The sequence below is a fragment of the Thamnophis elegans genome, chromosome 3 (assembly GCF_009769535.1).
Source record: "Thamnophis elegans isolate rThaEle1 chromosome 3, rThaEle1.pri, whole genome shotgun sequence".
NCBI classification, from domain to species: Eukaryota; Metazoa; Chordata; class Lepidosauria; order Squamata; family Colubridae; genus Thamnophis; species Thamnophis elegans.
Window position 1 is genome coordinate 63,026,203 of NC_045543.1, and position 25,824 is coordinate 63,052,026.

At 40.3% G+C, this 25,824-nt stretch overlaps 1 protein-coding gene across 2 annotated transcripts; it reads right to left on the minus strand.

Moving 5' to 3' along the window:
• Positions 1-3,350: 3,350 nt before the first annotated feature.
• On the minus strand, positions 3,351-25,123 carry LOC116506574 (suppressor of SWI4 1 homolog). 2 transcript variants are annotated; one of them, XM_032214387.1, is made up of 6 exons: positions 25,038-25,123; positions 18,048-18,164; positions 17,363-17,533; positions 16,759-16,854; positions 8,250-8,303; positions 3,351-4,720 (listed from the first exon to the last, which is right to left on the minus strand). In XM_032214387.1, exons 2-6 carry the CDS (start codon positions 18,054-18,056, stop codon positions 4,658-4,660), a joined length of 393 nt encoding a protein of 130 aa, XP_032070278.1. In that variant the 5' UTR covers positions 18,057-18,164; positions 25,038-25,123; the 3' UTR covers positions 3,351-4,657. The 2 variants fall into 2 exon arrangements, with proteins under 2 accessions (XP_032070278.1, XP_032070280.1); XM_032214389.1 differs by lacking the exon at positions 8,250-8,303.
• Between the last annotated feature and the right edge of the window lie 701 nt (positions 25,124-25,824).

Consider the following 25,824-nt stretch of genomic DNA (forward strand, 5'->3'; position numbering starts at 1 on the left):
CATGCCTATATGATAGGGTACATTAGCAAGAGTTCCCGCACATTAAAAAAAAAAACTTTTGTTGATTTTTGTGATTTCATTAATACTTGAACTAAATAATTGTTTGATGAAGTGGGAGGATGTAAAAAGCTAGAAAAAGTCAGATCAGAAGTTATATCCATCAATAGAGAAAGATTTTGAAGGTTTAATCTTAGGAATCGCAAATGGGGAATTTATTGTCACTGATAATGGAAATTCATACTGACACAGTATGACTGAAAAATGATATACCCTTAGCATTGATAGCTAGGCAAGTGACAGTATATAAATATGAATGCTTAATGTGTTGCTTAAATTATGAACCCATAGGTATGGGATAGTGACAAAAAAGCAGAACTGCAATATATTCTAATAAAATATGCAAATTGTGTATCAACACTGATTACCTAATTCAGAGGAAAGACTTTCTGAAATTATTTATTTATTTATTCATTCATTTATTTATTTTTATTTGTTTCAACTATTCATTGGAAAGCACAAGAATATTAGGGAGAAGTCTGTAATAGCAATGAGTGAACAAGTTTGGGGACTAAATTACACGAACAATAAATAATGGGTTCCAGCTTTTCTGTCCTCAAATTAGAATTCCTCAGATTTAGCCGAAAGATTGTGTTTTTCAACAAGCTTTAAAAGTTCAGAGAGTTGATTTCATGTAATATTTCTTTCTCTTTCTCTTTCTCTTTCTCTTTCTCTTTCTCTTTCTCTTTCTCTTTCTCTTTCTCTTTCTTTCTTTCTTTCTTTCTTTCCTTCCTTCCTTCTTTCTTTCTTTCTTTCTTTCTCTCTCTCCCTCCCTCCCTCCCTCCCTCATTTCATTTTTCACATTTCTGACTTGCCCATCTTCCTCAAAGAGGTGTGCAATAAAATGTCAAAATATAAAAAAGGCATGTATATAAAAAATAAAATGTTAACATTAAAATTTCAAAAATATTTTTTAGAAAGTAGCAAGAATAAACAAAAGGCAAAGGGAGATCTCTCAGGGCACCAGCAAGCCTCACAGCTGTGTACTCCTCTGGGCCATAGAACCCAGTTTTAACCCCTTTTTTTGGAAATTAACTTACTTCTGGGAGTAAGAATATTCCAGTGGGGACTATGGCAGAGAAAGCTCTATTCCTAGACCCCGTCAGTTGGAGTTCTTTACTTGATAGTATCTGCAACATACCTTCCCTGTCTGTTTCGGTAGAATAGGCCAATGTAATGGGTCAATGCCAGTTGTGCAGGCAGTCTGGCCTTATGCTATATAGGACTTTATAAATCACAACTAACCTCTTGGATTACATCTGGAAGCAAACTAACACCCTATGCAGTTTCCGGAGCATAGGTGTTTGTTGTGGCCCAGCAGGAGCCGTTGGAGCTGCAAACAGACTCCGATAGCGAGGGGCCCTATGAGTCGGCTCTGGAAGATGTGGAGGGCCTTAGACAGGGTTCAGACTCCGAGCAGGGACCAAAGAGGCTGGTTGGTCACCAGGAGGTGCCTGAGGCATGGAGCAGCGGTGAAAGCCAAAGGGAGTGTGCCCATGACGTCAGGCCCTGGAGCAGTGGTGAAGACGTCAGGCCTTTGAGCAGTGATGAGGTTCAGAGGGAATTTGTATCGTATACCCCGCAGAGGCGGGCGGATAAATGGCAGCAGCAATTAAGGAGACAAAGGAGATCATTGGATAATTGAATTGTGATTAGGCTCCTCCCAAGAGAGTATATAAGGAGAGACTTTGGGAGGAGGCTGTTTGCAGGATTCAACTAATATACTAATGCTGGAGAAGCTCTCGTGTGTATTTCTTATCTTGGAAGTTTGGGTTACTGCCAAAGTCTTGTCGGTGTGTTAATTTACTGTGAATAAATTGTCTATCAGTAATCTTGAGTCGGCGTGCTTCACTGTACGGAGGGGGGTCAGAATAAGTGTTATATGTGACTTTCTTTGGGCAGCCAATATAGCTGCTGTGGCCACGCTTTCGGATACTTGCTTAATACACTTTAAAAAAAAAAGCATTGGTAGACACAATTTATAAAGCTTTGCTTGGTTCATCATTTGTCATTTGTCCAACCTCTCTAGAAAGATGCAGGTGTCTCTCCAATATTTCTTCTGGGGGGGGGGGGGTGTTTTCCCTCTTCTGAAAAATGTAGCAGAGAGTTGAGTTCTAATGTGTCTTTTTGTCTTATAGGCTACTTTTTATGCACAGTTTACATTATACCCTTCATTATTGATGGTTTGAGATTTCATCTTACTTGGTTTGGAATACAAATTAGCCCGACTTGGAATGACTGACTGTATAACAAATTCCGTGCCATTTCCCCCCCAACAATCTTCTCCACATTGGAATGTAAAATTAGATTCTGTACAAGTGAGGTTAGTATGCAACAAAGTAGCTGCTCAAAGACAGCTGCTTGTCTGGCATATGCTCAGATACTTCTTTTCCTCCCCCCCCAAAAAAACCCCACTCTTTTCCTCAGAAAGTTATTGTAGTTTGATTTGACTTTGATTTAATAGTAACATGTATAGATATGAAACCAGGGGTGAAATTCAGCAGGCTCTGGAGAACCGGTAATGGAAATTTTAAGTAGTTTGGAGAACTGGCAAATACCACCTCTGGCTAGCCCCAGAGTGGGGTGGGAATGGAGATTTTGCAATATCCTTCCCCCAGGATTGAGGAGGGAATGTGGATTTTGCAGCATCCTTCCCCTGCCAAGCCCACCAAGCCACGCCCACAGAACCAGTAGTAACATTTTTTGAATTTCACCACTGTATGAAACAGTTTAGTTTGATAGTGCTCCTTCTGCAAATGGAAGGGTTTCTTTGAGATTCAATAGAATCACTTCTTCCCTGATGCTTCCCCACCACCACCTGCTCTTTCTCGATAGACAACACAACATCCACAAATGTCAGGGTGTCTATCACCCACAAATACAGTCTGTGCAATTCAAAAATAAAAATAAAAAAGTGACTGATTGACAGTTCATGGGATATTAAAAGTGAATAGAGCCATGAAATGAAACAAGTATTTTCTTATGCAATCTTTTGGTATCTCATAAATGCTTTGATAATCCCAAATCATTTTTTGCAAAGAGAATTACCAGGTGGCCAGTAGTTTTAAAGGATTATTTTAAATGAATATAATTGGCTATAACAATTCAGTATTAAAGAACATGTGTTCATGGGCCCATATATTTCTAAACAGGTTACTTGTATTTTGTTGCTTTTCTAATAGAAACTAAGTTTTTTTAAAATTGTGTGTCTGAAAATACTCATGTTTTCTTTGAAAATGGGTGTTTATTTCAACCATCTGGCTTCTGTGCCTCTGATTTTTCTGTCAGGAATTTAGCATGTAACAATCCTGCATATATAAATAGAGTTGATATAAAACTTGAGTCCGCTGACACCTTGGCTTAATTCATCCTTCTAAATCATTTCTTTTATGCCTCTTTAATTGGTACCCAGGATAGATCTTAGTTTTCCTATTTAATTTGTCTAGGGAGTTTCTCTGAGATTGGTAAATTGTAGGAGCATGTTTTTATATATGGAAAAATTTAATTTGTTTGTGGGCCAGAAACATAAAAGCTAGGGAAAGCTGGGCATTCTCATATCTGCAATCAATTAGTGCCAACCAATCATGAATGGGCTGAGATTTTTTTTTGTCTCATTGTGCTCATCCATAGGAGCAATATTGATATGATTCCTATAATAGTCTTCTAGATCAGTCATCTTGATTGAACTTTGATTCTATTGACAGGCAGGCAATAAGCAAAATGAAAAGCAAGACTGAGAAAGAATTACATTCAATGATATCCGTACACTCACCCAACTGTCTTTTCCACAGCACCCAGGACACCCTTCAGTCTACTCAGTCGTCCACTCATCCTTGAGAAAAGAAGTAGCTATAGGATTAAGGGAGATTTGATCTGTTCAATGTACCCATTCCACTAGAGGTAATTCACTATTTGGTTGTGATTTAGTTCTCAGCTGTAATTCTATGGAAGTTCCAAAAAAGTGCTGGAAAAGCATTTATTTTTCCTCCCTCAGTGGGAAATGGAAACATTCATTCTAGATTTATACAGACAATCTCCCTCTTCTCTTTCAAATAGGCTTCAGGCATTGGGTAATGAGTTTTGCTCTCAGTGAAACACTAATTATTTCAATTTGATGGGTTTTGGCCTACAGCTCTTTTAACCAACAGCTTTTACAAACAAGCAAATATTAAAGTCCTAGTTGCACAGTGATCTTATGTTTCTAAGCTCTACTTTCTGGAGAACTGAACAGCACTATTTTTTTTAAAGTACCACAGGAGACAATCATTCCCATCCCATCTAGGGCTTTTTAAAAATTCTTTTTCTTCCTATAGAACAATTTCTGTAAATTAGCCAGTTGGTGCTTGTAGCGGGAGCAGGTAGAATTCTTTGAAGCCCACACTAAAAGCATCCTCTTATTAGAGAATGAGGTACTGAAATAATATTCCTTTGGCACACCGAAAAGCTTTCCTTGTGCCTGAAATTGCTATAGAAATGACAATATGGGAATGGAAAAATGGAAGTGGATGAAGGCAACTGTAATACAAAAAAAATTACAGGTGTCCCAATTTTGATCCTGCTTCATTGTGGAGAAAGCTTTCTGTCCTCTTCCAGCGCTCCTTTAGTGTGGGTAAGGAATCTGATAATATCTGAAGAATCTGATCATTATTGGCTTCCATGTTCCCTGAAAGGAGAAAATGTAGAGAAGATGTCTCAGCAAGAGACTATTCTTCATTATATTTTTAAAGAATACATATATTTTAATATTCTTTGTAAGATAAAGCAGTATTTAACATAGAATCACATTTACCAACATCCATTGACATCTAGCGGATGACAGCTTCTAATCTTTTGGGAGAAGAGTTTATTGAACCCCCTCAACAGCTTGATTCCAGATCCCCCCATGATTTCAGCATTCACTTCAGCAAATCATTCCCTTTTGGATTACCTGTACAAGAAAGTCAGGGTGTTGGTTTATGCTAAAGATGGTTTCTGGTTTACGAACAAGCTCCAAGCAGCCATGTGAGGTAGAAGTGAATGAGGAAGAAATAAATGATCTTAGTCAACTTTGCAGCTGATGTGTCCTTTGCATTTCTTGATTTCTGGTGACCATTTTAGCTCATCTTAGTTCAGAAACAGATTGATGTAATAGCTTGCTATCATAGTAATAATTTTGTCTTTACAGGTTGTCCTCACTTAGTAACCACAACTCTTGTTGTTAAGCAAAGCAGTTGCTAAGTGAAACCACAGCTGTGCCTTATGATCTATCTTCAGCTTTATTTTGCTTTACAGGCCTTCAAAGATCATACTGTATATCCGAGGATTAGACATAAAGTTACTTTTTATCATAACTGTGAACAGTCATTAAATGAGGCAGTCACAAATGTGCTCGTACAACAAATATGTCAGCTAGATTTTTCACCTTAGGAGGAAAAGGCAAGAATGTCTAATAACTGAAAGATTATTGTGATAGCTTCACTTTGGGTCCTAGTGGGTGGGAATATTTGTTTTATTTTGTAAATTATAGTACAGGCAAACTTCATTCACGGCATGTCTAGATTTCTTTAAACATTAAAGTTAATTGAAAGCAAGAATCTTAATAGCCATTATTAGTTGGATTTTGACCTAAACTCAATCTATCAACCAATCTTAAGAGCATGAAAGAGGTTTGCCTGGCCTAAGATGTCAGATCTATTGTTTCATATTTATGAAAATGTCAGACTAGCAAGTTGACGGTATTAATATTTATATGCCTGCTTTTCAGATCATAGTTTTAGTCCCCTGAACATGAGGAACAACATCTTTGCTAATTGGCTTTCATGCAATTGGGTCGGAAGAGTGTAATGCTTTAGGGAGAGCAGCGTCTAATGAGTCTCTTTTACAGTGCTGTATGCATAAGACTCCAAGAGGCATTTACAGAAACTATGCTTAATTACAATTAAAAATAGAAGCAGCATCAACAGATTAATAAGTGAATGCCTGTAGCCCCACTTCTTTGACATTAACAATACAATGTTAGCATTTGCTACTGCAGAGGAAAATGCTTTATTCTTTATTAAATTTGTTTGCAGCATGCAAGAGCGATTTTTGGTTTTATGTTTGCCACTGATTGCTCAGGAACAAAAGCCACTACGGTAGATATATGGAAGATTTGAAAGTTAGTTGATTCCACTCTTCTTCCTTTCCCTTCCAGTATGAATTTCATGGTAAAAACTGGCACTTTGTATGGGACATTACTCATAAACGCCAAAATATCTAATAGGAGCACCAACTGTGAAACCCAAAATCATGCCTTTGCAAATATACAGTCTGCAATGGGATTTGTTGTAGAAATATGGGATCTGCTAGAAAAGCCATTTCGATTTGTTGTTGTCCAGGTGTGTAAAGGCTACATTTCCTGGAAATCCCAGGCAGCAAGCTAATTACATAATTGAGTAGTTACTCTGGAACATGTATTACCAGAACCTCTGGGTAGAAACAAGTTTTGAAAGCTAACGTAGGGAAAGCTAATGCAGGAAATATGCATACGTGCATGCATACAGATAATTTGAATATAACACTCCATGTTTTTATTCTTTGTTGCAATGAACCTTTTATGCAAATAGTATAAGATACATTTTACATCCGAATGAGCTTAATGAGATTCGGTCTAATTCTAGGATATCAAATGGATTCAAAACACTTTACTAAAATAAATCACGTTACACCTGTCCTCCGCAAGCTGCACTGGCTACCAGTTGGTCTCCGGATGCAATTCAAGGTGGTGGTTATTACCTTTAAAGCCCCACATGGCTTAGGGCCAGCGTACCTTCAAGACCGCCTACTGCCACCTACCTCCCAGCGGCCAGTAAGATCCCACAGATTGGGCCTCCTTCAGATGCCATCAGCCAGACAGTGTCGGCTGGCGGGCCCCCGGAGGAGAGCCTTCTCTGTGGTTGCTCCGACCCTCTGGAATCAGCTACCCCCAGAGATCCGGACCATACCCACCCTCATGGCCTTCAGGAAAGCTGTAAAAACCTGGCTGTTCCGGCAGGCCTGGGGCTGTTGACCTCATTGTTGAGGTCCAGCCCCGGTAGAATGAATGCATGTGGTTTTTGTGGTTTTATACTGTCTTTTTGTCTTATTCTTTTCTCTCTCTTTTTTTTCCTTTGTAAGCCGCCCGGAGTCCTTCGGGATTGGGCGGCATATAAATTTTACTAATAATAAATAAATAAATAAATAAATAAATAAATAAATAAATAAATAAATAAATAAATAAATCAAAATACCCCATATTGTATGCTCAATTCTTTGTTTTTCACAAGTGAGGGAAATTACAACATAACTGATGCCCTTCATCCAAATATAAATACCCACAAAAATAACAGGATTCGTTTTCGGGAGAATTTAAGACATAAGGTGGCAAGGAAGTTTTATACGCTAAGCACTTTATCATTAATACATTGCAAAAGTTGAGCTGAGTGACTACATAAATCATATAAACAAACGTCTGATTTGGATGTGAAGAAAGAAATCAGCTGAGAGTGAAAAGATATGGAACATTGAGTAGCTTTCACATTCGAGGCATTTCAAATATTTTATACTTTATGGCAGCATGCATAATACTCCCTCTTAATTTTCTCCAAATATGACTGTGAGATAGGTTGGGCTGAGAAATATCTGGCTCAAACTTATCCAGTGAGTTTCATAAACTAAGATCTGATCTTTTCACTCAATTGCAAAGGAATGTAAACAATTCTTGTGTATCAGAGTTGGATGTAATGGTGTTATTATATTTACTATATTTCTTTACTATATTTCAGAGCTTGAGTAATTAAAACTAGAATGTTTTGGGTACTGACTCTCATTAATCAGTTATAACTAATTAGGCAGAATTCTATGAAGTTGGAAAAGTCAACCTTTTGACTGGATGGGAGTAACTAATGAAGTTACTTTTATATAAATCATGAAATCTACCCTGACCTGTGGAACTTGTTTTTCAGTTAATTGGCAAACTCCTTATAAAAAAAAATCATTAATGTGAATAAAGTTATAGAAATGACATGTGGCATATCCATATTAAACTGCGTCAAATAACATATATCTGGCAAGCTACACTATAGCTGTTTTATAAAATTATGCATTAAACATCAGAACATCATGTTTTATTTTTGAAGAGCTTAAAATTACTAGCACTCCAGAATACTTTTCTAAAAAGAAAGATAATTTCTTACCTCCGGGCTCACCATATAAGCTGACTGACAGAAGAGGAATAATAAGAGAACATCCTAGAAAGGGTATGTGAAAGCAAAAAAGAATCAGAGGCTCACAAGATGGAAAAAAAAATGAATATAGCTTTGCAGTATATAGACGGTAATGAAATACCTGAATTTTTCACACTACAAACACAGATGTAAAAGATTTCTAAGTGTGAGAAGAGGTTAGAGCATGTGACTGAAGAAAATGTTGAAGATATCATCAGATTAGGTCAAATGCGAATATAGCCAATAAGAAGCTGCATGAGGAGAAATTAGATAGGGATGACATTATACAGATACTGTTTACTGTAGTACTTTCCTTTGAATCCCCTCCCTTTTTTTTTTTTTTTACTAAAAGCTTTGCAAATTTTAGTGACTATGTCCATATATTTTTTCAGAATACTAGGAACACTTTGTTTCAAATGTAATCTATGTCTTCCAGTTTCTCTTGGACCACAATTCATAAATCTTTTTCATTGCAAGTGCTAATAGGAATTATGCAAAACATTTGGAAAGGAGGAGCTTGCCCTTTTCTTGACTATTTCATAAATACCTTCCAAAAATATGGGTTTCCCAATTTCTATTGCCACAACTTTTAATTAGGGATTATGGGAGATGCATCCAAACATTCCAGAGAAGGTTATGTACTGGCTTCCCTAGTTTTGACAAAACCTAGATCCATGATGGGAAACCTATGGCACATGTGCCGCCTGTGGCACATGGAGCTATAACTGCCGACAGATGAGCTGTCAGCTCCAGCGAGCATGCGCACACCGGTCAGCTGATTTTTGGCCTTCTGGAGAGGCCATTTTTGACCTCCTCGGGCTCTGGGGGCTTTCCTGGAGCTTGGGGAAGGCGAAAACGGCCTACCCCGAGGAAATACCAAGCTCAGCTTCGAGATGAACAGTGTGGCATGCGGGGGAGGGGAGCAGGGGGGGTTGTGCACACATGCACATGTGGGGCGCACTTTGCACTCACATTTTTGGCACCCAATAACAAAAAGGTTAGCCATCGCTGTCCTAGATTATGATTTTTTTTTCTTGAGAGAAAAAGACAGCAAGAAAGATCATTGGAAAAACATGCAAAAAAGAAACCATTTTGACTGAAATTTCTACAAATACCATGTTTCGGCTTTCATTCCAGCTTTTTGATATGAAAAAGGAACAATCAGAATTTCCCAGAGCAGAATTTTAAAAAAAAATTCAATGGCAAAATGAGATGTGTGTGTGTGTTTTTTTTTTAAAAATGTGTAAAGGAGAATCAAATTATTTAGTACCTTAGGAGGAAATACTTAAACTCCCTCTTAATTTAATAATGAACAAAGGTTGTCAGCATGCTATGTGTTTAATCTATTGCATGCTGGAGTATACTCCAGGAGATCACTAATAGAAAAAAATAATTTGAACTGAACCTAGTTCAGTTTTAGATTAATATGTTTCTCTATGTGATGACATTCTTCCTGTATAAATCCTTGACTTAAGGGATGTACAGCAACTACTAGGTTTTTGTCTCTCTCAGAATTTTCTTTTGTCTGATGCTTTGTTGTAGTTATATCACCTTCAATATTTTTTAAAAGAATGATGATATCAATTAGTATTAACCAGTACTTTATCTTTCATGCAAAATTTCACGGATGGCAAAATTTCAAAGCAAATGGGAGACTGCTGCTTGGATGAAATATCAGAGGAATGTCAAACACTCAAACCAAGTTTTGCTAAGGCTGCCAGCATTCCTCAGGAGGTTCTATACATCTCTAGTTAAAACCAAGAACATTTTATATGCAATGCAAGATGTGTTCAGCAACAACCTACTTGTTAAAGTGGCTAACAGCAATGAACTGAAAGAAAAAAAAGCAAGCATATAATTTAAATTTCCTGGCGTATATCAGAAAGACAAGTGTTGAGTGTACTCTCCTGATCATCATATTTATTATAAATTAATTGGATTATGAGGGAGTGAGAAGATTTTGCCAAGTGCGGAAGGTGGCAAGGAGTGAAGGAGCATGGGCAATCATATCAGTTCCTTCTGGCTTTCCTATCAATTTGTGGGAAACCATCAGGGAATTTCGAAAATGAGGATCATGTGACTGCAAATTGAGCTTGTCAATGTGGGAGCTGTGTTAAACAGTAGCAGTGCAGTGGAGCTGAAGCAGCAACAACTTTCACAAATGTCATTGTCTCAGAATTATGTAAGTTAGTGATCTGGATTACACTGGTTCAATAATTCTTGCCCTGAACCATCCAGTTTTGCTCAATTGAAGGCTAAAAGCAGACAGACACAAGAGCTTTAGTAGTATATAGATAGCTATTAATTGGAGTAGAGGCAAGCATATTCAGAAGCGTTGTTTCAATTAGCAATGCAAGAGATAGAAGATACCATTTCAAGTCTGGTTTCGGAATCTGTATTAGAAATAAAAAGCAAATAGAGCAAACTAAGGATTAAATACCTTCAGAGTTCGATTTTGGTTTAGGAACAGCTAATCCATTACCAAATAAACTTTTGTTATGCCTGATTTCAAAAGTCTATAGTTCAAGGAGTAAGTAAGTAAGAGTAAGCTATAGTTCAAGGCATAGATAGGATAGGCACAGTGTTGAAAGGTTGAATTTATTCGTAGACAGACAGGTAGCATCTATATTTTCATATAAAAAGCCTTAAGCCTTAAAGCTTAACATATATCCCAGATGTTTCTCTATAAACCTGTCAATTTACATAGAACATTTTCTAAGCTTGGTGAATCAACCTCAAGTAACATCCAAGTTTTGGTTTGACTCCCCTCTTATTTAAATGTTAAACTGCTGTCACTTGCATGGTCTGTGTCTTCAATATTTTGTTAGCCTACTATAGGAGTTCGCTTTCCCTCTCTCTCTGGAGATTTCAGAAGGACGAGTTCCTTAGATGTAAATGTCACCTCTTATGACTGACAGTACACCATTTTTCCTTTGTTGCATATAGCTTTCAGCTGAGAGTTGAATTCTTCTGCTTTCTGTCTGTCCCATGATGACTGAGTTACCTTCCAGGCTGTCCCACACAATATTTTAAGAGGCTGTTACAGGTAGTCCTTGAGTTGCAACCACAATTGGGATCAGAATTTCCATTGCTAAGCAAGGCAGTCATTCATTGAGTCCTGCCTGGTTTTACAACGTTTTGTGCTGTGATTGTTAAGCGAATGACTGCAATTGTTAAGTGAATCATGCCATCTTTAAGCAAAACTGGCTTCCCCCGCTGACTTTGCTTGTCGGACGTCGACTGAGAAAGTTGCAAATCATAGAATCATAGGACTGGAAGGGACCTCAGAGGTCATCTAGTCCAACCCCCTGCTTAAGGTAGGAGCCTTATAGCCTCCCAGTCATAAACCTCCAGTGATGGTGATCACTCCAGGACACTAGAGCCAGAGGTGTGCTGCACATACATGTGAGCATGCTTGCTTTTGTGCGGCTTCAAACACACAACAGATCTTCTCAGGCAGCCATGTTGAATAGAGCAGGTGAGGCGTGGCAATCAGCTAGGCTTCGTGGGTGGGAAACAAAGCCAGAGAGTGAGATAAATAGGACAGGCTAGTACTGGGGCAGGTAGGCGGGCCCAGCCAGTGGTCAGAACTACTGGTTCGCTTGAACCAGTCCGAACTGGCAGCAGCCCACCTCTGACGCGAACCATTGTGAATACGTGTTCCAAGCACCCAAATTTGATCACGTCACCATTGGGATGCTGCGAAGGTTGTAAATGTGCAGACTGGTTGTAAGTCACTTTTTTCAGTGCTGTTGTAACTTTGAAGGGTTGCTAAATAAATGGTTGTAAGTCAAGGACTACTTCTGTCTTCTAGATCAGCGGGGTCAAACTAAAGGCTTCCGACCAGATCTGGTTTGTGGTGTGCTTACAACTGGCCCATGGGGTCGGCCTGGAAACAGCAAAGGAGCAGCGTGCAGCCCTTTTCGCTGGCAGAGCGTTGCAGGAGGCTTTCACAGCCAAAAATGGAACTCAGGAGCCTGTTTTCGCTGGCAGAGAGCTCGGACCACCACAGGCACCTCCTACATGAGTGATGTCAAGCTGGCCATGCCCACTCCGGCCCCCTGAGGTCAAACACAACCCTTATGCGGAACTCAATGAAATTGAATTTGTTCTAGATTCAAATATTCTAGACACCTCCATCACATTTCCACATTCCAGCACCATCAGTCACTCAGCAATTTAGCAGTCTGGCTCTCAGCCATCCTTCTGTTTCTCTGTGAGTTAGCAGCTGGCAAGTTTTCCTGTTTTTTTTCTAGAGCAGTTATGAAGCTGTTGTACAGGGATGACCCTTCAGAAGCTTGGCATCTCTCCAAACACTAGGCAAGGCTAGAAAAAAATATCTGTATTTTTGCAATCTATCAAAACTGTCTCTCTCTACATACTACTGCACTGCATTGTGTGAAGGGAGTTAATGTATTCTATTTGTTTCTATGTGAGTTTCCTTCCTCAGCTATTCAACACCTTATAGATCTCTGTTAAAATATTAACTGTATGTCTCTCTGACTTTGTACCTCTGCAACATCCAAGTCTCTCTTTTTAATTTTCTTCCTGTCTCTGTAATGCCTTTACTTATATTAAAGTGTCTATAATCTTACCCCAGATCTCTGGTGCATCACACCCAGACATTTTTACAATGCTTGCTACTAAGGCAATAGCAATAGCAGTTAGAGTCCGCTTCATAAGGCTTTCAGCCCTGTCTAAGCGGTTTACAGAGTCAGCATATCGCCCCCACAGTCTGGGTCCTCATTTCACCCATTGGAAGGATGGAAGGCTGAATCAACCTTGAGCTGGTGAGATTAGAACCGCTGAACTGCAGATAACAGTCAGCTGAAGTGGCTTGCAGTACTGCACCCTAACCACTGCGCCACCTCGGCTCTTAAAAGGCACCACCTTTTGCATCTTCTTTCAAGATATGCTTCAATGAATAGTGATTGAAATACTTTACTAATGTATAGTGTACATTAAAAAGTCCCACCCATTGCTCGGTATATTTCTAAGGTGCCCTTAGCAACTGTAAGAACACAGTATTATAAAGCAATAAAATAGTGAAGAGCCACTCTTGCAATGATAAACAATATTTAAAATAATAAAACAACCATTTGTTTTGGAGAAAGAGACCACTATGGAATTACGCATTAAAAAGTGAACTAAAAAATAATGTTTTCAACAGTTTTTGGAAGATTTTTTAAAAATAAAGATTTGTTTTGCAAGAAAATGTGAGCAGAGATAATGGAGAAAAGCATCATTGTGTAGTAGGTCTGATTACCCATTTTTAGCAGCAATTGCATGAAAGTAATTGTTATAAAGCTTTTACAAATGCATAAATCTTCCCTTTTTATAAACTACTATTTTATGAAATTGTTTTGTCCCTGTTCTAAATTTGTTACATGTTCGGTTATAGTTTTTACATTTATATGATTTCAAGAGAAACCAGAGTGTTTTTTTTAATCTACATAACCTTATTATGCTCTTATTACTGTTGTATAATTTTGTAGTTTAATTCTCTTAATTGTTCTGATCATTGATCAAATCATTTTCTTTTCAATTCAAAATGTGGATTTTAACCTATTAGAGGCTTTTATGGCTTGGCACTTAGATATCTCTTAAGTTACCTTCTCCAATCAGATTTCACTCCTCCATGATATTTTTCTCTCAAGAAAAGCTCCTGATATAGACTTCATGAAATTTTCTATTTACAAATTTTCTAGTTATGAGTCACTTTTGCTGATACAAATAAATCTGATTGCAACTCAGGAGTGATGTAAACTTTCCTGCCTGTGTGCTTTTCTGTCTATATAATAGACATCACATAAAAGGTTAGTGAAGATACCAATTCAGCTTTGCAGTTGGAGAGAAATCCTGTTTCAGTACCTCAAAATAAAATGGGTTTTCCAAAATAGCCTGGTTTAGTGTGAGGTTCTTTTAAAACTATTGTATATCCTCTGTGTCTGCATAGATACACACACTGTTAGAGTTACTTTTTGCTTTATATGTAAGTGTAAGAGAGCAAGTGTCAACCCTGAAGCTGACTTGACTGAAGCCATCTTGGAGCTTCAGTATTGCCACATTGGAGCTGTGAAGGGGAAGGAGGGGTTCTGCCGAAGAACCGTATAATTATAGATAATTGATTTCTCAATGTATTTAAAGTGGTTGCTTTGAGTTTTTTAAGTTTCTGAGATTTCAAGACTAATTCTATTTATTGTATACTACATTTCTATATATTATTTTCAATTGTGATGATTAATTGCCTTGAATCTTTGGTAAAGGATTAACATTTGAAGAGCAGCAATAATATTTCACCCAGGGAATAACTGTTCCTGCTGACAAATGTGTCATTGACCAGACCAGACAGTTTTGAACTACAAATGACGTGTTCAAGTCAGTGTGGGATACCTGTTGGGAGCACCGGGTACCGTTCTGGTACAGTGCTCTGGAGGGCATACCCGCCCACCTGCCTTCCTTACCTGTATTTCAGCCAATCAGGGCTTTTGCTCACGGAGCGTACGGTGCCAGCGCCATGCTCCGGCGAGCAGCTGGAGCATCATGAGTGGTAAATATGCATGTGCGTGCTATGCGCGTGCTACACGTGTGCTGCATACCAGTTGCAATGGGATCCGGAACCCACCACTGGTTCAAGTCCCTATTAATTTCTGGAGACTTCCTGGACTAGTTCCTGCAGTTTTTACATACATAGAAACAGAATCTATCTATACCTTTTAAAAAGGCAACATTCTTACATCATTACATCTAATGAAATTTCAAGCAAAATCATTGACATTTAACAGGATGTGATGATTTTGCAAATGTTTGTATGATTTTTTTTTTAGAGTGGAGCATAGAGCATCCAATACCTAAAAAGTTGCCAAACTAAGTTTGGAGGGCAGAGAGAAATTAATTTCTTGTTTGCGTGGCTTGAGTCAAATCAACGTGAAGTTATGTTTATATGGTGTAGTATGAATTCTTAAGATTCTGTTATTTTTTATTTCCTTGCAGAAAATATACTGCCAAATTAAGAACTGTGCTTCTTGAGTGTCTCTCAAAATGTTTCCGTGCTTGAAGGAGGAGGATGAAAACGATGTTGCTTTAGGGTAAGTTCATGCGATCTTTAGAGTCAGGAATTTTGAATCAGTATTTAACAAACAACACAAGAAGGTAATTGGGCAAAAATAACTGCCCTAGGAAAAATCTTGTAGCAGCCTTTATATAACAGCTTTATCTATAATAGGTTTAAACAGTTTTTTCCTGAAGTTATCTGCTTTTACAAACAATTATTTGTGTTTTTGGGATTAGTACAACACCTAGAGCTGAGATGGATGTCTAAATCTATATTGTGATAAGCAAATAAATAAGAGTGACAACTAACACCCTTGTTGGCTTGGATACAAAATCAATAAAAATTTCACATGATTCTTTTTTATTTTTCATAAATCTGGTAAAACTTCCATTTTGTTTGACCTTGGAATAGGGGAAAAAGACACTTTCATTTCAGAATTTGCGTGATGTACTGCTGTAAATATATCATAGTTGTCTCATCTAACAAAGAATTTAGGAGTTTAAAAAAAAATCTGACTCCCTTATCTAAAAGGCTCTTTTTTGCACATAGCATCAAGTATTTCTTTTCATAATAGTGGCTTTGTAAATTGTAAATCTATACTTGGGAAAATATTCTTTAAAAAATTATTTATCCCTCTTTTTCTACAGTAAGTTAGATAATCATTGCTTTATTTTGGTTTGGAAAGTTTTTTTAAAAAAAGAACCATAGCAGAAACATCATTAGTAGGCTGCACTAATAACATGATTTCCTCTCTGTCAGGACACAAATATGACAGTTAAAGTATTGTCTGTGAGGGTGTTAAAACACATGATTACCTACATTCTTATCCTAAATCAGTTAAGTTTTCAACAAGCATTTTATGATGATTTCAGAATGAAAAAGCTTGATATGGATTCTTAATGGATTTAACCACTGTCCAGTCTGGTATTCCACAGTGCCCCTATTAGCAGGTAGTTCAATGCCAGGTGCAGCTAATAAAGTTTTGTAAATATTAGAGAATGAAGACACTCTTCTGAGACTAAGTCATGCAGGGTGTTTTGTTTTGTTTTTGTTTAGATTGATGTTTTCTGATACTTCCAGCAGTGTTCCCCCTCCTAAGGCACTCCTTTTTTTAGCATTTTTCTCAGAGTATATTCAGAGACTGTTTGTCAACAGTGGAGAACAGGTTAAGAGGGCTTGAAGTGGGGAGAAAAGAAGGCCATATAGGTAAGGTGACCAGATTTTAACATTGGTAAAGAGGGACACCATTGACCGGGGGAGGGGGGGTCTTGATTAAAAAAAAATTAAAAAATTGGGACTTTTTTAAAACGCCACGGGACGCTCCAAATCCTCTCCAATATATATAATTGAACAGAGGCCCAATTAGACCAGTTAGTACAGACAACCAGGGTCATAGGTTCTTAAAACAAAACATATGTCACTTACAAGGTTGATGCTGGTGGGATTTTTTGTGAAGACCAGGAAATGAGTCATACCCAGAGATTTTGTCACAAAATCTTTCAAAGAATTCTTCTTCCGCACCTAAAAAAGACACAACTGTGACTAGGGCCAGTCCACTGCCTGGCGTGCTTTGGGGACAAAATCTAGGATAAAACATATTTAAATTTTACTTCATTAATAGAAGCAAATAGCATTGCAAAAATGGACTGAACAATAGATTGGTTTGCCTAGTTGCCTTTGTGATGTTACAATATTTAGCCAAGTTGTTTTCCTTCTTCTATTACAGTCGCTCACACTTTTAAGTGCTGTCCCCACCTCATTTTATAGTCTGCTTTGATAATAAAATGCAATCATAACTTGAATAAAGCGTAAAAATGTTTTGTATAACATGATTGTTTCCATAAACATGTAAATCTACATAATTAATATTTGCTTTTGGAAATATTATTTTCAACTGTTCAAATAGAATTTAGAAAATGACCCCAATATCAATGATCGACATTCCAGTCCCAATTGTGATTATTAAGCAAACACTACCTGCAAAGCAATTATTTCCATGAACCACATGAATGGCATTTAATAATTTCACCTTGAGGCTGGTAGCAGAAAAAGGCTCCATCACTCCCCGAACATCTTGGATGAGTTGCTGTATATTCTTACCAATGCGACCTCGATGAAACACAGAGGAGTGAGGCACAGAGCCATATTCCTCCTGAGATCGATGCTGGGCAGATGCTCGCTCCTTCTTTTGATTCTTAGTCTGAAATGGAAAAATGAATTGGATGAAGAATAACACTAGTAGGGTTTAAGATATGCAAAACAAATATCCCATTCCATACCAAATCCACTTTCTTATTGCAGGTTACTTTCTCATAGCCTCCACAGCTGGACTTTTAATTGCTGTAAAGAAGATCAGAAACTGCTGATGGTTCCCCCCTCTCTTCTTAACAATCTAATATATGCAATAATGGAATATTCCCCATAAAACTCCAGAGCAGCAAGAGATTTTAACTATTTCAAAACCACGCTAGTCATAAAAGTAATTTTACAGTATTATTTGCTTTGTTTGGAATTACCCAGGTATCAGGAAGAGTAAGCCAGTAGGGGAAAAAAGATACTAGGTGAAACGGTTCTATTAATATGCGTGGAAAAATACCTCAGAACCTCACATTAAGAAGCAGAGCAGCTTTATAATCAGTCCGGATTTCAATTAAGTCGAACAATTATTAGTTTCTCACAAAGTAAGACACATGCTAGAAAAAACTTTTTCTTACCTTTCTCATTCAAAATCCACGGAAGAGTGGTGATGTCCGTTTCATAGCCACATGTGCTGCCTTCAAAGGCACAAGAGCCAACAGAGTATGATTCAAGGGCTCTGGCTAACTGCAAAACTAAAGAAGACAAAGCTGACTTAGTTTGCAACATAAAGAGAGTGGATCTGCTGTGAAAGGGAGTCTATGAGAAATATGCACTTCAGGAAAGCAAGTACAGGGCAGCCTTTGGCTTAATTCAATGGAAATCAACTGTACACTTCTGCAGTAGAAGCAATGAAAACTGCAGTAGCAGTCCTAACAGTTACCAATACTGTCTCCCAGTCTTACAGATGCAACACGATTGCAGCAGATTCCAATACTAATTTCATCTTATTTGCTACTCTAAAAAATCTAGTACAAGACCCAGTAACTGCATGCTTCATGCACCTGCTCTTCTGTCAATGTCCTCTCTGCCTTTCTCTTTCAAAAACTTTTTTTAAAAACCTGGGAAATGCAATATCCCAAAATCAGTTCAGCTCCCTAATGCATCTCTTAGAGACCTCAAGATGCCAATCCTAGAACAAAGAGGTCACGAATACAGACTTCACTACAGAATTAATTAGGAGACTTAACACTTTTTCGGATTCAATAGAGACCAGGTTATCAGCCACGTGAGACATACACTGTGTTTCTATGACACACACATTTTTTTGTGAACGGTCCTCTCTCTCTATGCAATTACCACTTTCTCAGTCTCATAGTTCTCTCTGGACTTTTCCTTCTAGTAATCTCCTCCCCAAACAACACGCAATGCAAATTTAGAAGCCCCGAGCAGCCGAGGTGAAGCAGCAGCCCGGGGAGGGGCAGGGGCTAAGCTTGGACAGCTTCGGAGGCAGCCTGCCAGCTCCGAGAGAGAGAGGGGGGGGGAGGAAGGGGCTGCTCAAAGCAACAGAAGAAGGAAAAATCCGTGAGGATTTTTAAGAGAATAATAAAATTAATTTCCAAACTCCCTTGTGAACCTGTCAAAGTTCTGAAAATGCAGACAATGTAACTGGCAGTATGTATTCAGAGAAGTCTAGGCAAACAGCAGGACCCCTAAGCTGCCATTTAAATGGGGTAAATCTGCTGCTAAGGAAATGCCTATGAATAGTTTTGCACTGATTATCAGAGGCATTGGACTTAACATGTTGAGTTTTTCTCGTATCCATCTATGAATGTCAATCATTTCATTGGGAGCTTTCCCAGTTTGGTTAAGTGCTCATATAGGATCCAGGTTTGATTTCCTAACTCTCTTTAAATGATGCCAGTCAGTAAGTGATAAAAGCAAGTAGAGGTGTGTATATGTGAACTTTTCATCCCTTTGGTTGCAGCTTTAAGTTCCTCCTTGTGCTGCATTACCGTATATACTCGAGTATAAGCCGAGTTTTTCAGCCCACTTTTTGGGCTGAAAAAAGCCGCCTCGGCTTATACTCGAGTCTACAACTGGATCCGGCAGTGCTGTTGCCTGTTGGAGGAGGAGGAGGCGAACCAGCCTGCCACCGCCGGCCACTGCCACCCCGCCGCTCTTCCCGCCCCCTTCCAAGCCCCACAGTCCAGCGGACGCAGCAGAAGCAGCCCCGGGGCTCCGCTGCCGCTCCCTGCATTTTGTGGACGGGGTCTCGCAGGAAGGAATCCCCTCTCCAAGGGATCCCTGTCCAGAAAATGCGGGGAGCGGCAGCGGAGCCCTGGGGCTGCTTCTGCTCCCTCCGCTCCTCTCTGCTCTCCTGTCGCCAGCTGGTGGGGCTGACCCTGATCCATAAACACTGCCGAATTCAGCCTCGGATCTTTGTCGGGACCTCTTTCTGGTCCGCCTCTGAAGTCCATATTCTCCATAGTCTCTCAAACTGCTCCCCCCCCACCTCCAGTTTCTTCCTAGTTTGATCCCACGCGCCGCTGACCTAGGAACCGCATACCTGCCAGCAGTTTTTTCAGGCTGCTCCCAGATGGGAAGGGAGGGGGATTGTATTAGCCAAAGGGGGGAAAGCGAGCGAGCGACCGAGCGAAGCAGTGGGAGGGGGAAAGGGTCCCTGTGAAGCCCTGCGGCCAAGGAGCGCTGCCTGCTTTTAAAGAAAACCTGGAAGGGGAAGAGGGCGGGTTTTTTTCCCCCTCCCTTTTTCTTTTCGTTCCCGTGGCTCAGCCTCTCCTTTCCTTGGGGCCGCTGACCTAGGAACCGCATACCTGCCAGCAGTTTTTTCAGGCTGCTCCCAGATGGGAAGGGAGGGGGATTGTATTAGCCAAAGGGGGGAAAGCGAGCGAGCGAGCGAGCAAAGCAGTGGCAGGGGGAAAGGGTCCCTGTGAAGCCCTGCGGCCAAGGAGCGCTGCCTGCTTTTAAAGAAAACCTGGAAGGGGAAGAGGGCGGGTTTTTTCCCCTCAGTTGTGAGGGCAATGCTGCTCGCGACTTTCCCCTAAATGTTGGAGAAAACTTTTCACCGCTGTCCTCCTCGGCTCATTTGGGAAGGACGATTGTAACAGGTTGAGATTTCCTTTCAAAACAAAACAAAACCAACCCCTCCCCCGGTCCCAATATTTCAAACAACCCCCTTTCCTGCTGGGAAGAGCCCAGCCAACCCCCCGTCCCTTCCCATTCGAAAGGGAAGCTCGTATCACCTTCTAGAGAAAGTGGCAAATGCCCTCCGTGACTTCCTTGGTTTTTCTCCGGGCTCTGCTCTTCGGCATTGCCCTTGGGGAAAACTGCCGCGGTTTGTTTCCTTGAATATATTAACAGGCGCGTGGAAAGCAACTAAGCCAAGGAGCGTACGTAGTCCAGCCAAGCGAGTCTAGTTTCCTGGGGTCCCTTGCTCGCTCGCTTTCCCCCCTTTGGCTAATTTGGGCTTCTCTTTCAAAGAAAGAAAAAAAGAAAGAAAGAAAGAGAGCCTGAACTCTGGAAGAGGAGGAGCCAGGGTGTAGAAGGGGTTTACAATCCCATCTGGGAGCAGCCTGAAAAACTGCTGCCGCGCCACGCCTGCGCCCCAAACAGAGCTGGGTCCAATCAGCCTTTTTTCCCCTTTTTATGCCCTGTCTCAGACGTGCAGGCGCGCATGCTGTGAACTTGCCCACTTAGACGTCGAGGTTGCCGCGTGCACTCTTGTATTTTCCCCTTCCTCTTACGTGTCCCCCTTGGTGCAGCGGGCTAACGCTGGTGAAAGGAGTGGGGTGGACACAACTGGTAAATTATAAACCACAGATTTTAATCCTATTTAATTTTTAATGGTATCAAATTTAGCTATAAAGAAGAGAGAAAGAAAGAGGGAGTGTGTGCACAGGAGTGTGGATTTTCTAAAAATCCCATTGAATCCAGAGGAGGGAAGAGAGAAAGAAAGAAGGAGTGTATGAGGGTGGGAGATTTCCTAAACCCATTGAATCCAGAGGAGGGAAGAAAGAAAGAAAGAAAGAAGAAGTGGTGTGCACAGGAGTGTGGATTTTCTAAAAATCCCATTGAATCCAGAGAGGGAAGAGAGAAAGAAAGAAGGAGTGTATGAGGGGTGGGAGATTTCCTAAACCCCATTGAATCCAGAGGAGGGAAGAAAGAAAGAAAGAAAGAAGAAGTGTGTACACAGGAGTGTGGATTTTCTAAAAATCCATTGAATCCAGAGGAGGGAAGAGAGAAAGAAAGAAGGAGTGTATGAGGGTGGGAGATTTCCTAAACCCATTGAATCCAGAGGAGGAGTGTGTGTGTATTTGTGTGTGTGTGTGTGTGTGTGTGTGTGGTGTGTGAGAGAGAGAGAGAGAGAGAGAGAGAGAGAGAGAGACTATCACTGTGTTGTAGCTTATGATTCTTGATGAATGTATTTTATTTTATTTTATTTATGTACACCTAAGACAAATTCCTTGGGGTTCCAATCAGGCTGCTCTATGCAAACAGTCATGTCATCACTTTCTATAATATCAGCCTGCATTAGGCCTCAAAAGATACGGTACCCCGAACAAGTCTTTTTTTTTTTATCCTGTTAGAAATGGATCCCAGTACTTCTACCGGTAATCCTCGACCAAAACAAAAACGCAGGTCATTCGAAGCTGGTTTCAAACTTAAGGTTGTGTCAAGAGCAGAAGAAAGCAATAACAGTATTGCAAGTAGGGAATTTTGTGTTGATGAAAAACAAGTGAGGGAATGGCGGAAAAAGAAAGCTGACTTGGAAAAGATTCCAAAGTCAAAAAAAGCTCAACGTGGTTTAACAACTTCATATGGGGCTCTAGAGACTGAATTGTATGAATGGGTTATGGAGTGTCGTCAAAATGGTTACTGTGTAACACGCATGGGAATTCGCTTACGTGCCCTTCAAATGGCACAAGATGACAAATTTAAAGCACCAGGCATTGAAAAATTTGTTGCGTCAGCAGGATGGTGTACCCGCTTCATGAATAGGTTTCCCTATGTTTGCGGCAAAGAACAAAGATTTCACAGAAGTTGCCAAAAGACCTTGATGAAAAAGTGATGTCATTCCATTCATTCATCATAAAACAAAGAAGGATCCATAACTATGACCTGGGAGATATTGGAAATATGGATGAAACACCTATGACCTTTGATCTTCCAAGCAACAGAACTGTGGCAAGTTTGGGAGACAAAACTATTTTTCTCAGAACCACAGGAAATGAAAAAAAACCATTTCACAGTTGTTCTGTCATGTTTGGCTAATGGAACTAAGCTGCGGCCTGTCATTATTTTAAAAGAAAGACCTTGCCTAAAAAGGTCAAATTCCCACCACGAATTACAGTGCGCGCACATATTAAAGGCTGGATGGATGAAGACGGAACAAAAAAATGGCTGGAAGAAATTTGGAAAGAACGACCAGGAGCAGCCTTAAGAAAAAACCATCATTGCTAGTTTGGGATATGTTCAGAGCCCACACATCTGATGACATAAAAAAAATGGCAAAATCTTCTCAAGTTACTTTGGCCGTTATTCCAGGTGGGCTTACATCTGTATTGCAACCGCTAGATGTGTGTTTAAATAAACCTTTTAAAGACCGTGTGAGAAAGATGTGGCATGAATGGATGTCAACTGGTCAAGCCCGACTGACAAAAGGTGGAAATCTGATGAAGCCCGACATAGAATTGATAGCAAAGTGGGTTTCGTGATGCATGGGAGAGAGATTCCGGAGGACATGGTGCGACACGCCTTCAAGAAATGTGGCATTAGTAATGCTATGGATGGCAGTGAAGACAGCGCTTTGTATGAGAACGACAGCTCTGATGGTGATGACTGCGAACTCAGTGATGATGACAATGTCTATGCTGATAACCTCACACTAGCTAATGCTGAAGCTCTGTTTGGACATACAGATGATGAGGAGGAATCCAGTTTTGAAGGATTTTAATTCTTATGTTTTAGCTTGGTTGCTGAATGAGCTAAGGTTTTTGTACATTTAAAGTTATTGTTGATACCATATTGTTTTTATTGACCCTCTTTCCACTTACAGAGCTAGTTATTTATTTATAAATAAATAATATTTATTTATTCAAAAACATATTGGTATCTATTTTTATTTTTGAAATTTACCGGTAGCTGCTGCATTTCCCACCCTAGGCTTATACTCGAGTCAATAACTTTTCCAGCTTTTTGGGGTAAAATTAGGTGCCTCGGCTTATATTCGGGTCGGCTTATACTCGAGTATATACGGTATGTTTATGATACTACATGTTAATGTAGACATAATTTCTTATGTATAAACTCTGAACCAAGCAAACAAAATTGAGGTTGCACCCTTTCCTCTCTGTCAAATTCTGTTTATCTTTTTGCCTAAAAGATTGACATTGACCCTTCCTTCCCCAGAACACCCATCCACCTAGCCACCCCTGGCAATCTCATCTAAACCAAAGAAGAGAAGCCTCCTTAGGAGAGTCCTAAGAAGGAAACTGAAGATAGAGCAACTCCAAGCTTCCATCCTGTATCAGCTGATGACCTCAACATTCCATCTTCCTTTATAACAATGGACATTCCCAGTCCTTCTGCCCTCCTGTAAAGCACATTTTGCCTAACCAGAGAACTCACCTCAGGTGCACTGACAGTGACCTGCCTAGCCTTCCCCAAATCTCAAGCCAATGAGATTCCTAGGATTTCCCACCTTGTAGCTCTCAACTTCTATAAACATCTTTGCTTTCCCATTGTTCATCCCTGTTCATCCCAAGGGTGAACTAACTCATTTTCCCCAGCTTAAGGTAAAGATAAAGGTTCCCCTTTATCATTCCTTACTCGAGGGGTCAGCGCTCAACTATGTTTAAAAGATGAAGCCAGCGCTGTCCAAAGTAATGTCTCCATGGTCATGTGGCCAGCATGTTTAAATGTCGAAAGCACACAGAATGCTGTTACCTTCCCACCAAAGGTGGTTCCTATTTTTTTACTTGTATTTTTATGTGCTTTCGAACTGCTAGGTTGGCAGAAGCTGGGACAAGTAACGGGAGCTTACTCTGTTACATGGCTCTAGAGATTCAAACCGCCCAACTGCTGACCATTCTGATCGACAACCTCAACATCTTAGTCACTGCGCCACCGTGTTCCCCAGCTTAGTACTCTTCAAATGGGTTGGTTAACAACTTCTATATCTCCACATCAACATGACCTGAATAAGAGAAAGTAGTGTTCTTTTAATATTAAAGACAATCTACCGTGCTTCCCAGAAAATACGACAGGGTCTTATTTTCTTTTGCCCCATGAAATATGGCCTTGGGCTTATTATCAGGGAGGGCTAATTGTTTTGGGGTTTCTAGGCGGCTGCTCCCTTGCAAGCGAGCTCCCGAAGAGCCGGGCACAGCCTCAGGGGCGAAGCAGCCATGAGGTAACCATGCTCATGAGCAGCAAATCCCCTCTCCAGCCGAGCAGAGCGCCATTCACTGACCTAGGGGGTATCACTAAGGCACCAAGCCACATGGCTCTCTGCCTGCTCCCCAGCTCCCGCAGCTTGGCACATTTGGGATACTCCCTAGGTCAGTGCAAGGAGCTCTTCCCAGCTGGAGAGGGGATCACGTAAGTACCTGTTCTGCCCCCAGCTTCACCAAGCCCTTGCGCAGCTCTCCCAGGGCACTGCCGCCACTCGCCTCCGCCACGCTCCGAGCGTAACTTCCAAACTCCAAAAATCGGCTGCCGAGTCTTCCAGCATTGGCCTCTCTAGGAGTGCTCTCTATGGTGGGCCGGCTGCTGGACACAGAGTCTTCCGGACAGAGAGTCTTCCGGACAGTCTTCCAAGAGCCGGTCCACCATAGAGAGCACTCCTAGAGCAGCTGATGCTTGGAGTTTGGAAGTTATGCTCAGAGTTGTGGCGGCGGCGAGCGGAGTCTGCTCATAAGGGGGCAGCCGCCCAGCAACTCCCCCCTCTGGCAGGCAGAACGCCACTCCCCAACCTAGCGGTATCCCAAAGGCGGCAAGCAACGTGAGTGCCTCCCTCCCGGCTCCTGCGGCTTGGTGCCTTCGGGATACCGCTAGGTCGGTGAGTGGTGCTCTGCCTTGGCCAGAGAGGGCAGGTTGTCCAGAGGGTTTATTTTCAGGAGTGGACTTATATTTTTGCCCACGCGAAAAATGTGGCAAGGGGTTAGTTTCGGGACAGGTCATATTTCGGGGAAAACACGGTATATATATTGTAAAGTAGAAATCGGCAAATTGTACTTTATGGTTTCATAAAGTATTTGGGTCAGCTAACAGTCTAGAAAAGTATAAAATATAGAATATTAAAAATTTAAAACTACTGCAAACAAATAAAATAATTATTTATCCAACTCCACAGGTCTAGCTGAAAAAAATATTACAATACTAATTGTTATTTAC

Coding starts and splice junctions, on each gene's coding strand:
- LOC116506574 (XM_032214387.1), bottom strand. Junction 16,855..17,362: donor TTTCTGCTACCAGCCTCAAG/GTGAAATTATTA, acceptor TGTCTTTTTTAG/GTGCGGAAGAAGAATTCTTT. Junction 4,721..8,249: donor CTTATATGGTGAGCCCGGAG/GTAAGAAATTAT, acceptor TTCTCCTTTCAG/GGAACATGGAAGCCAATAAT.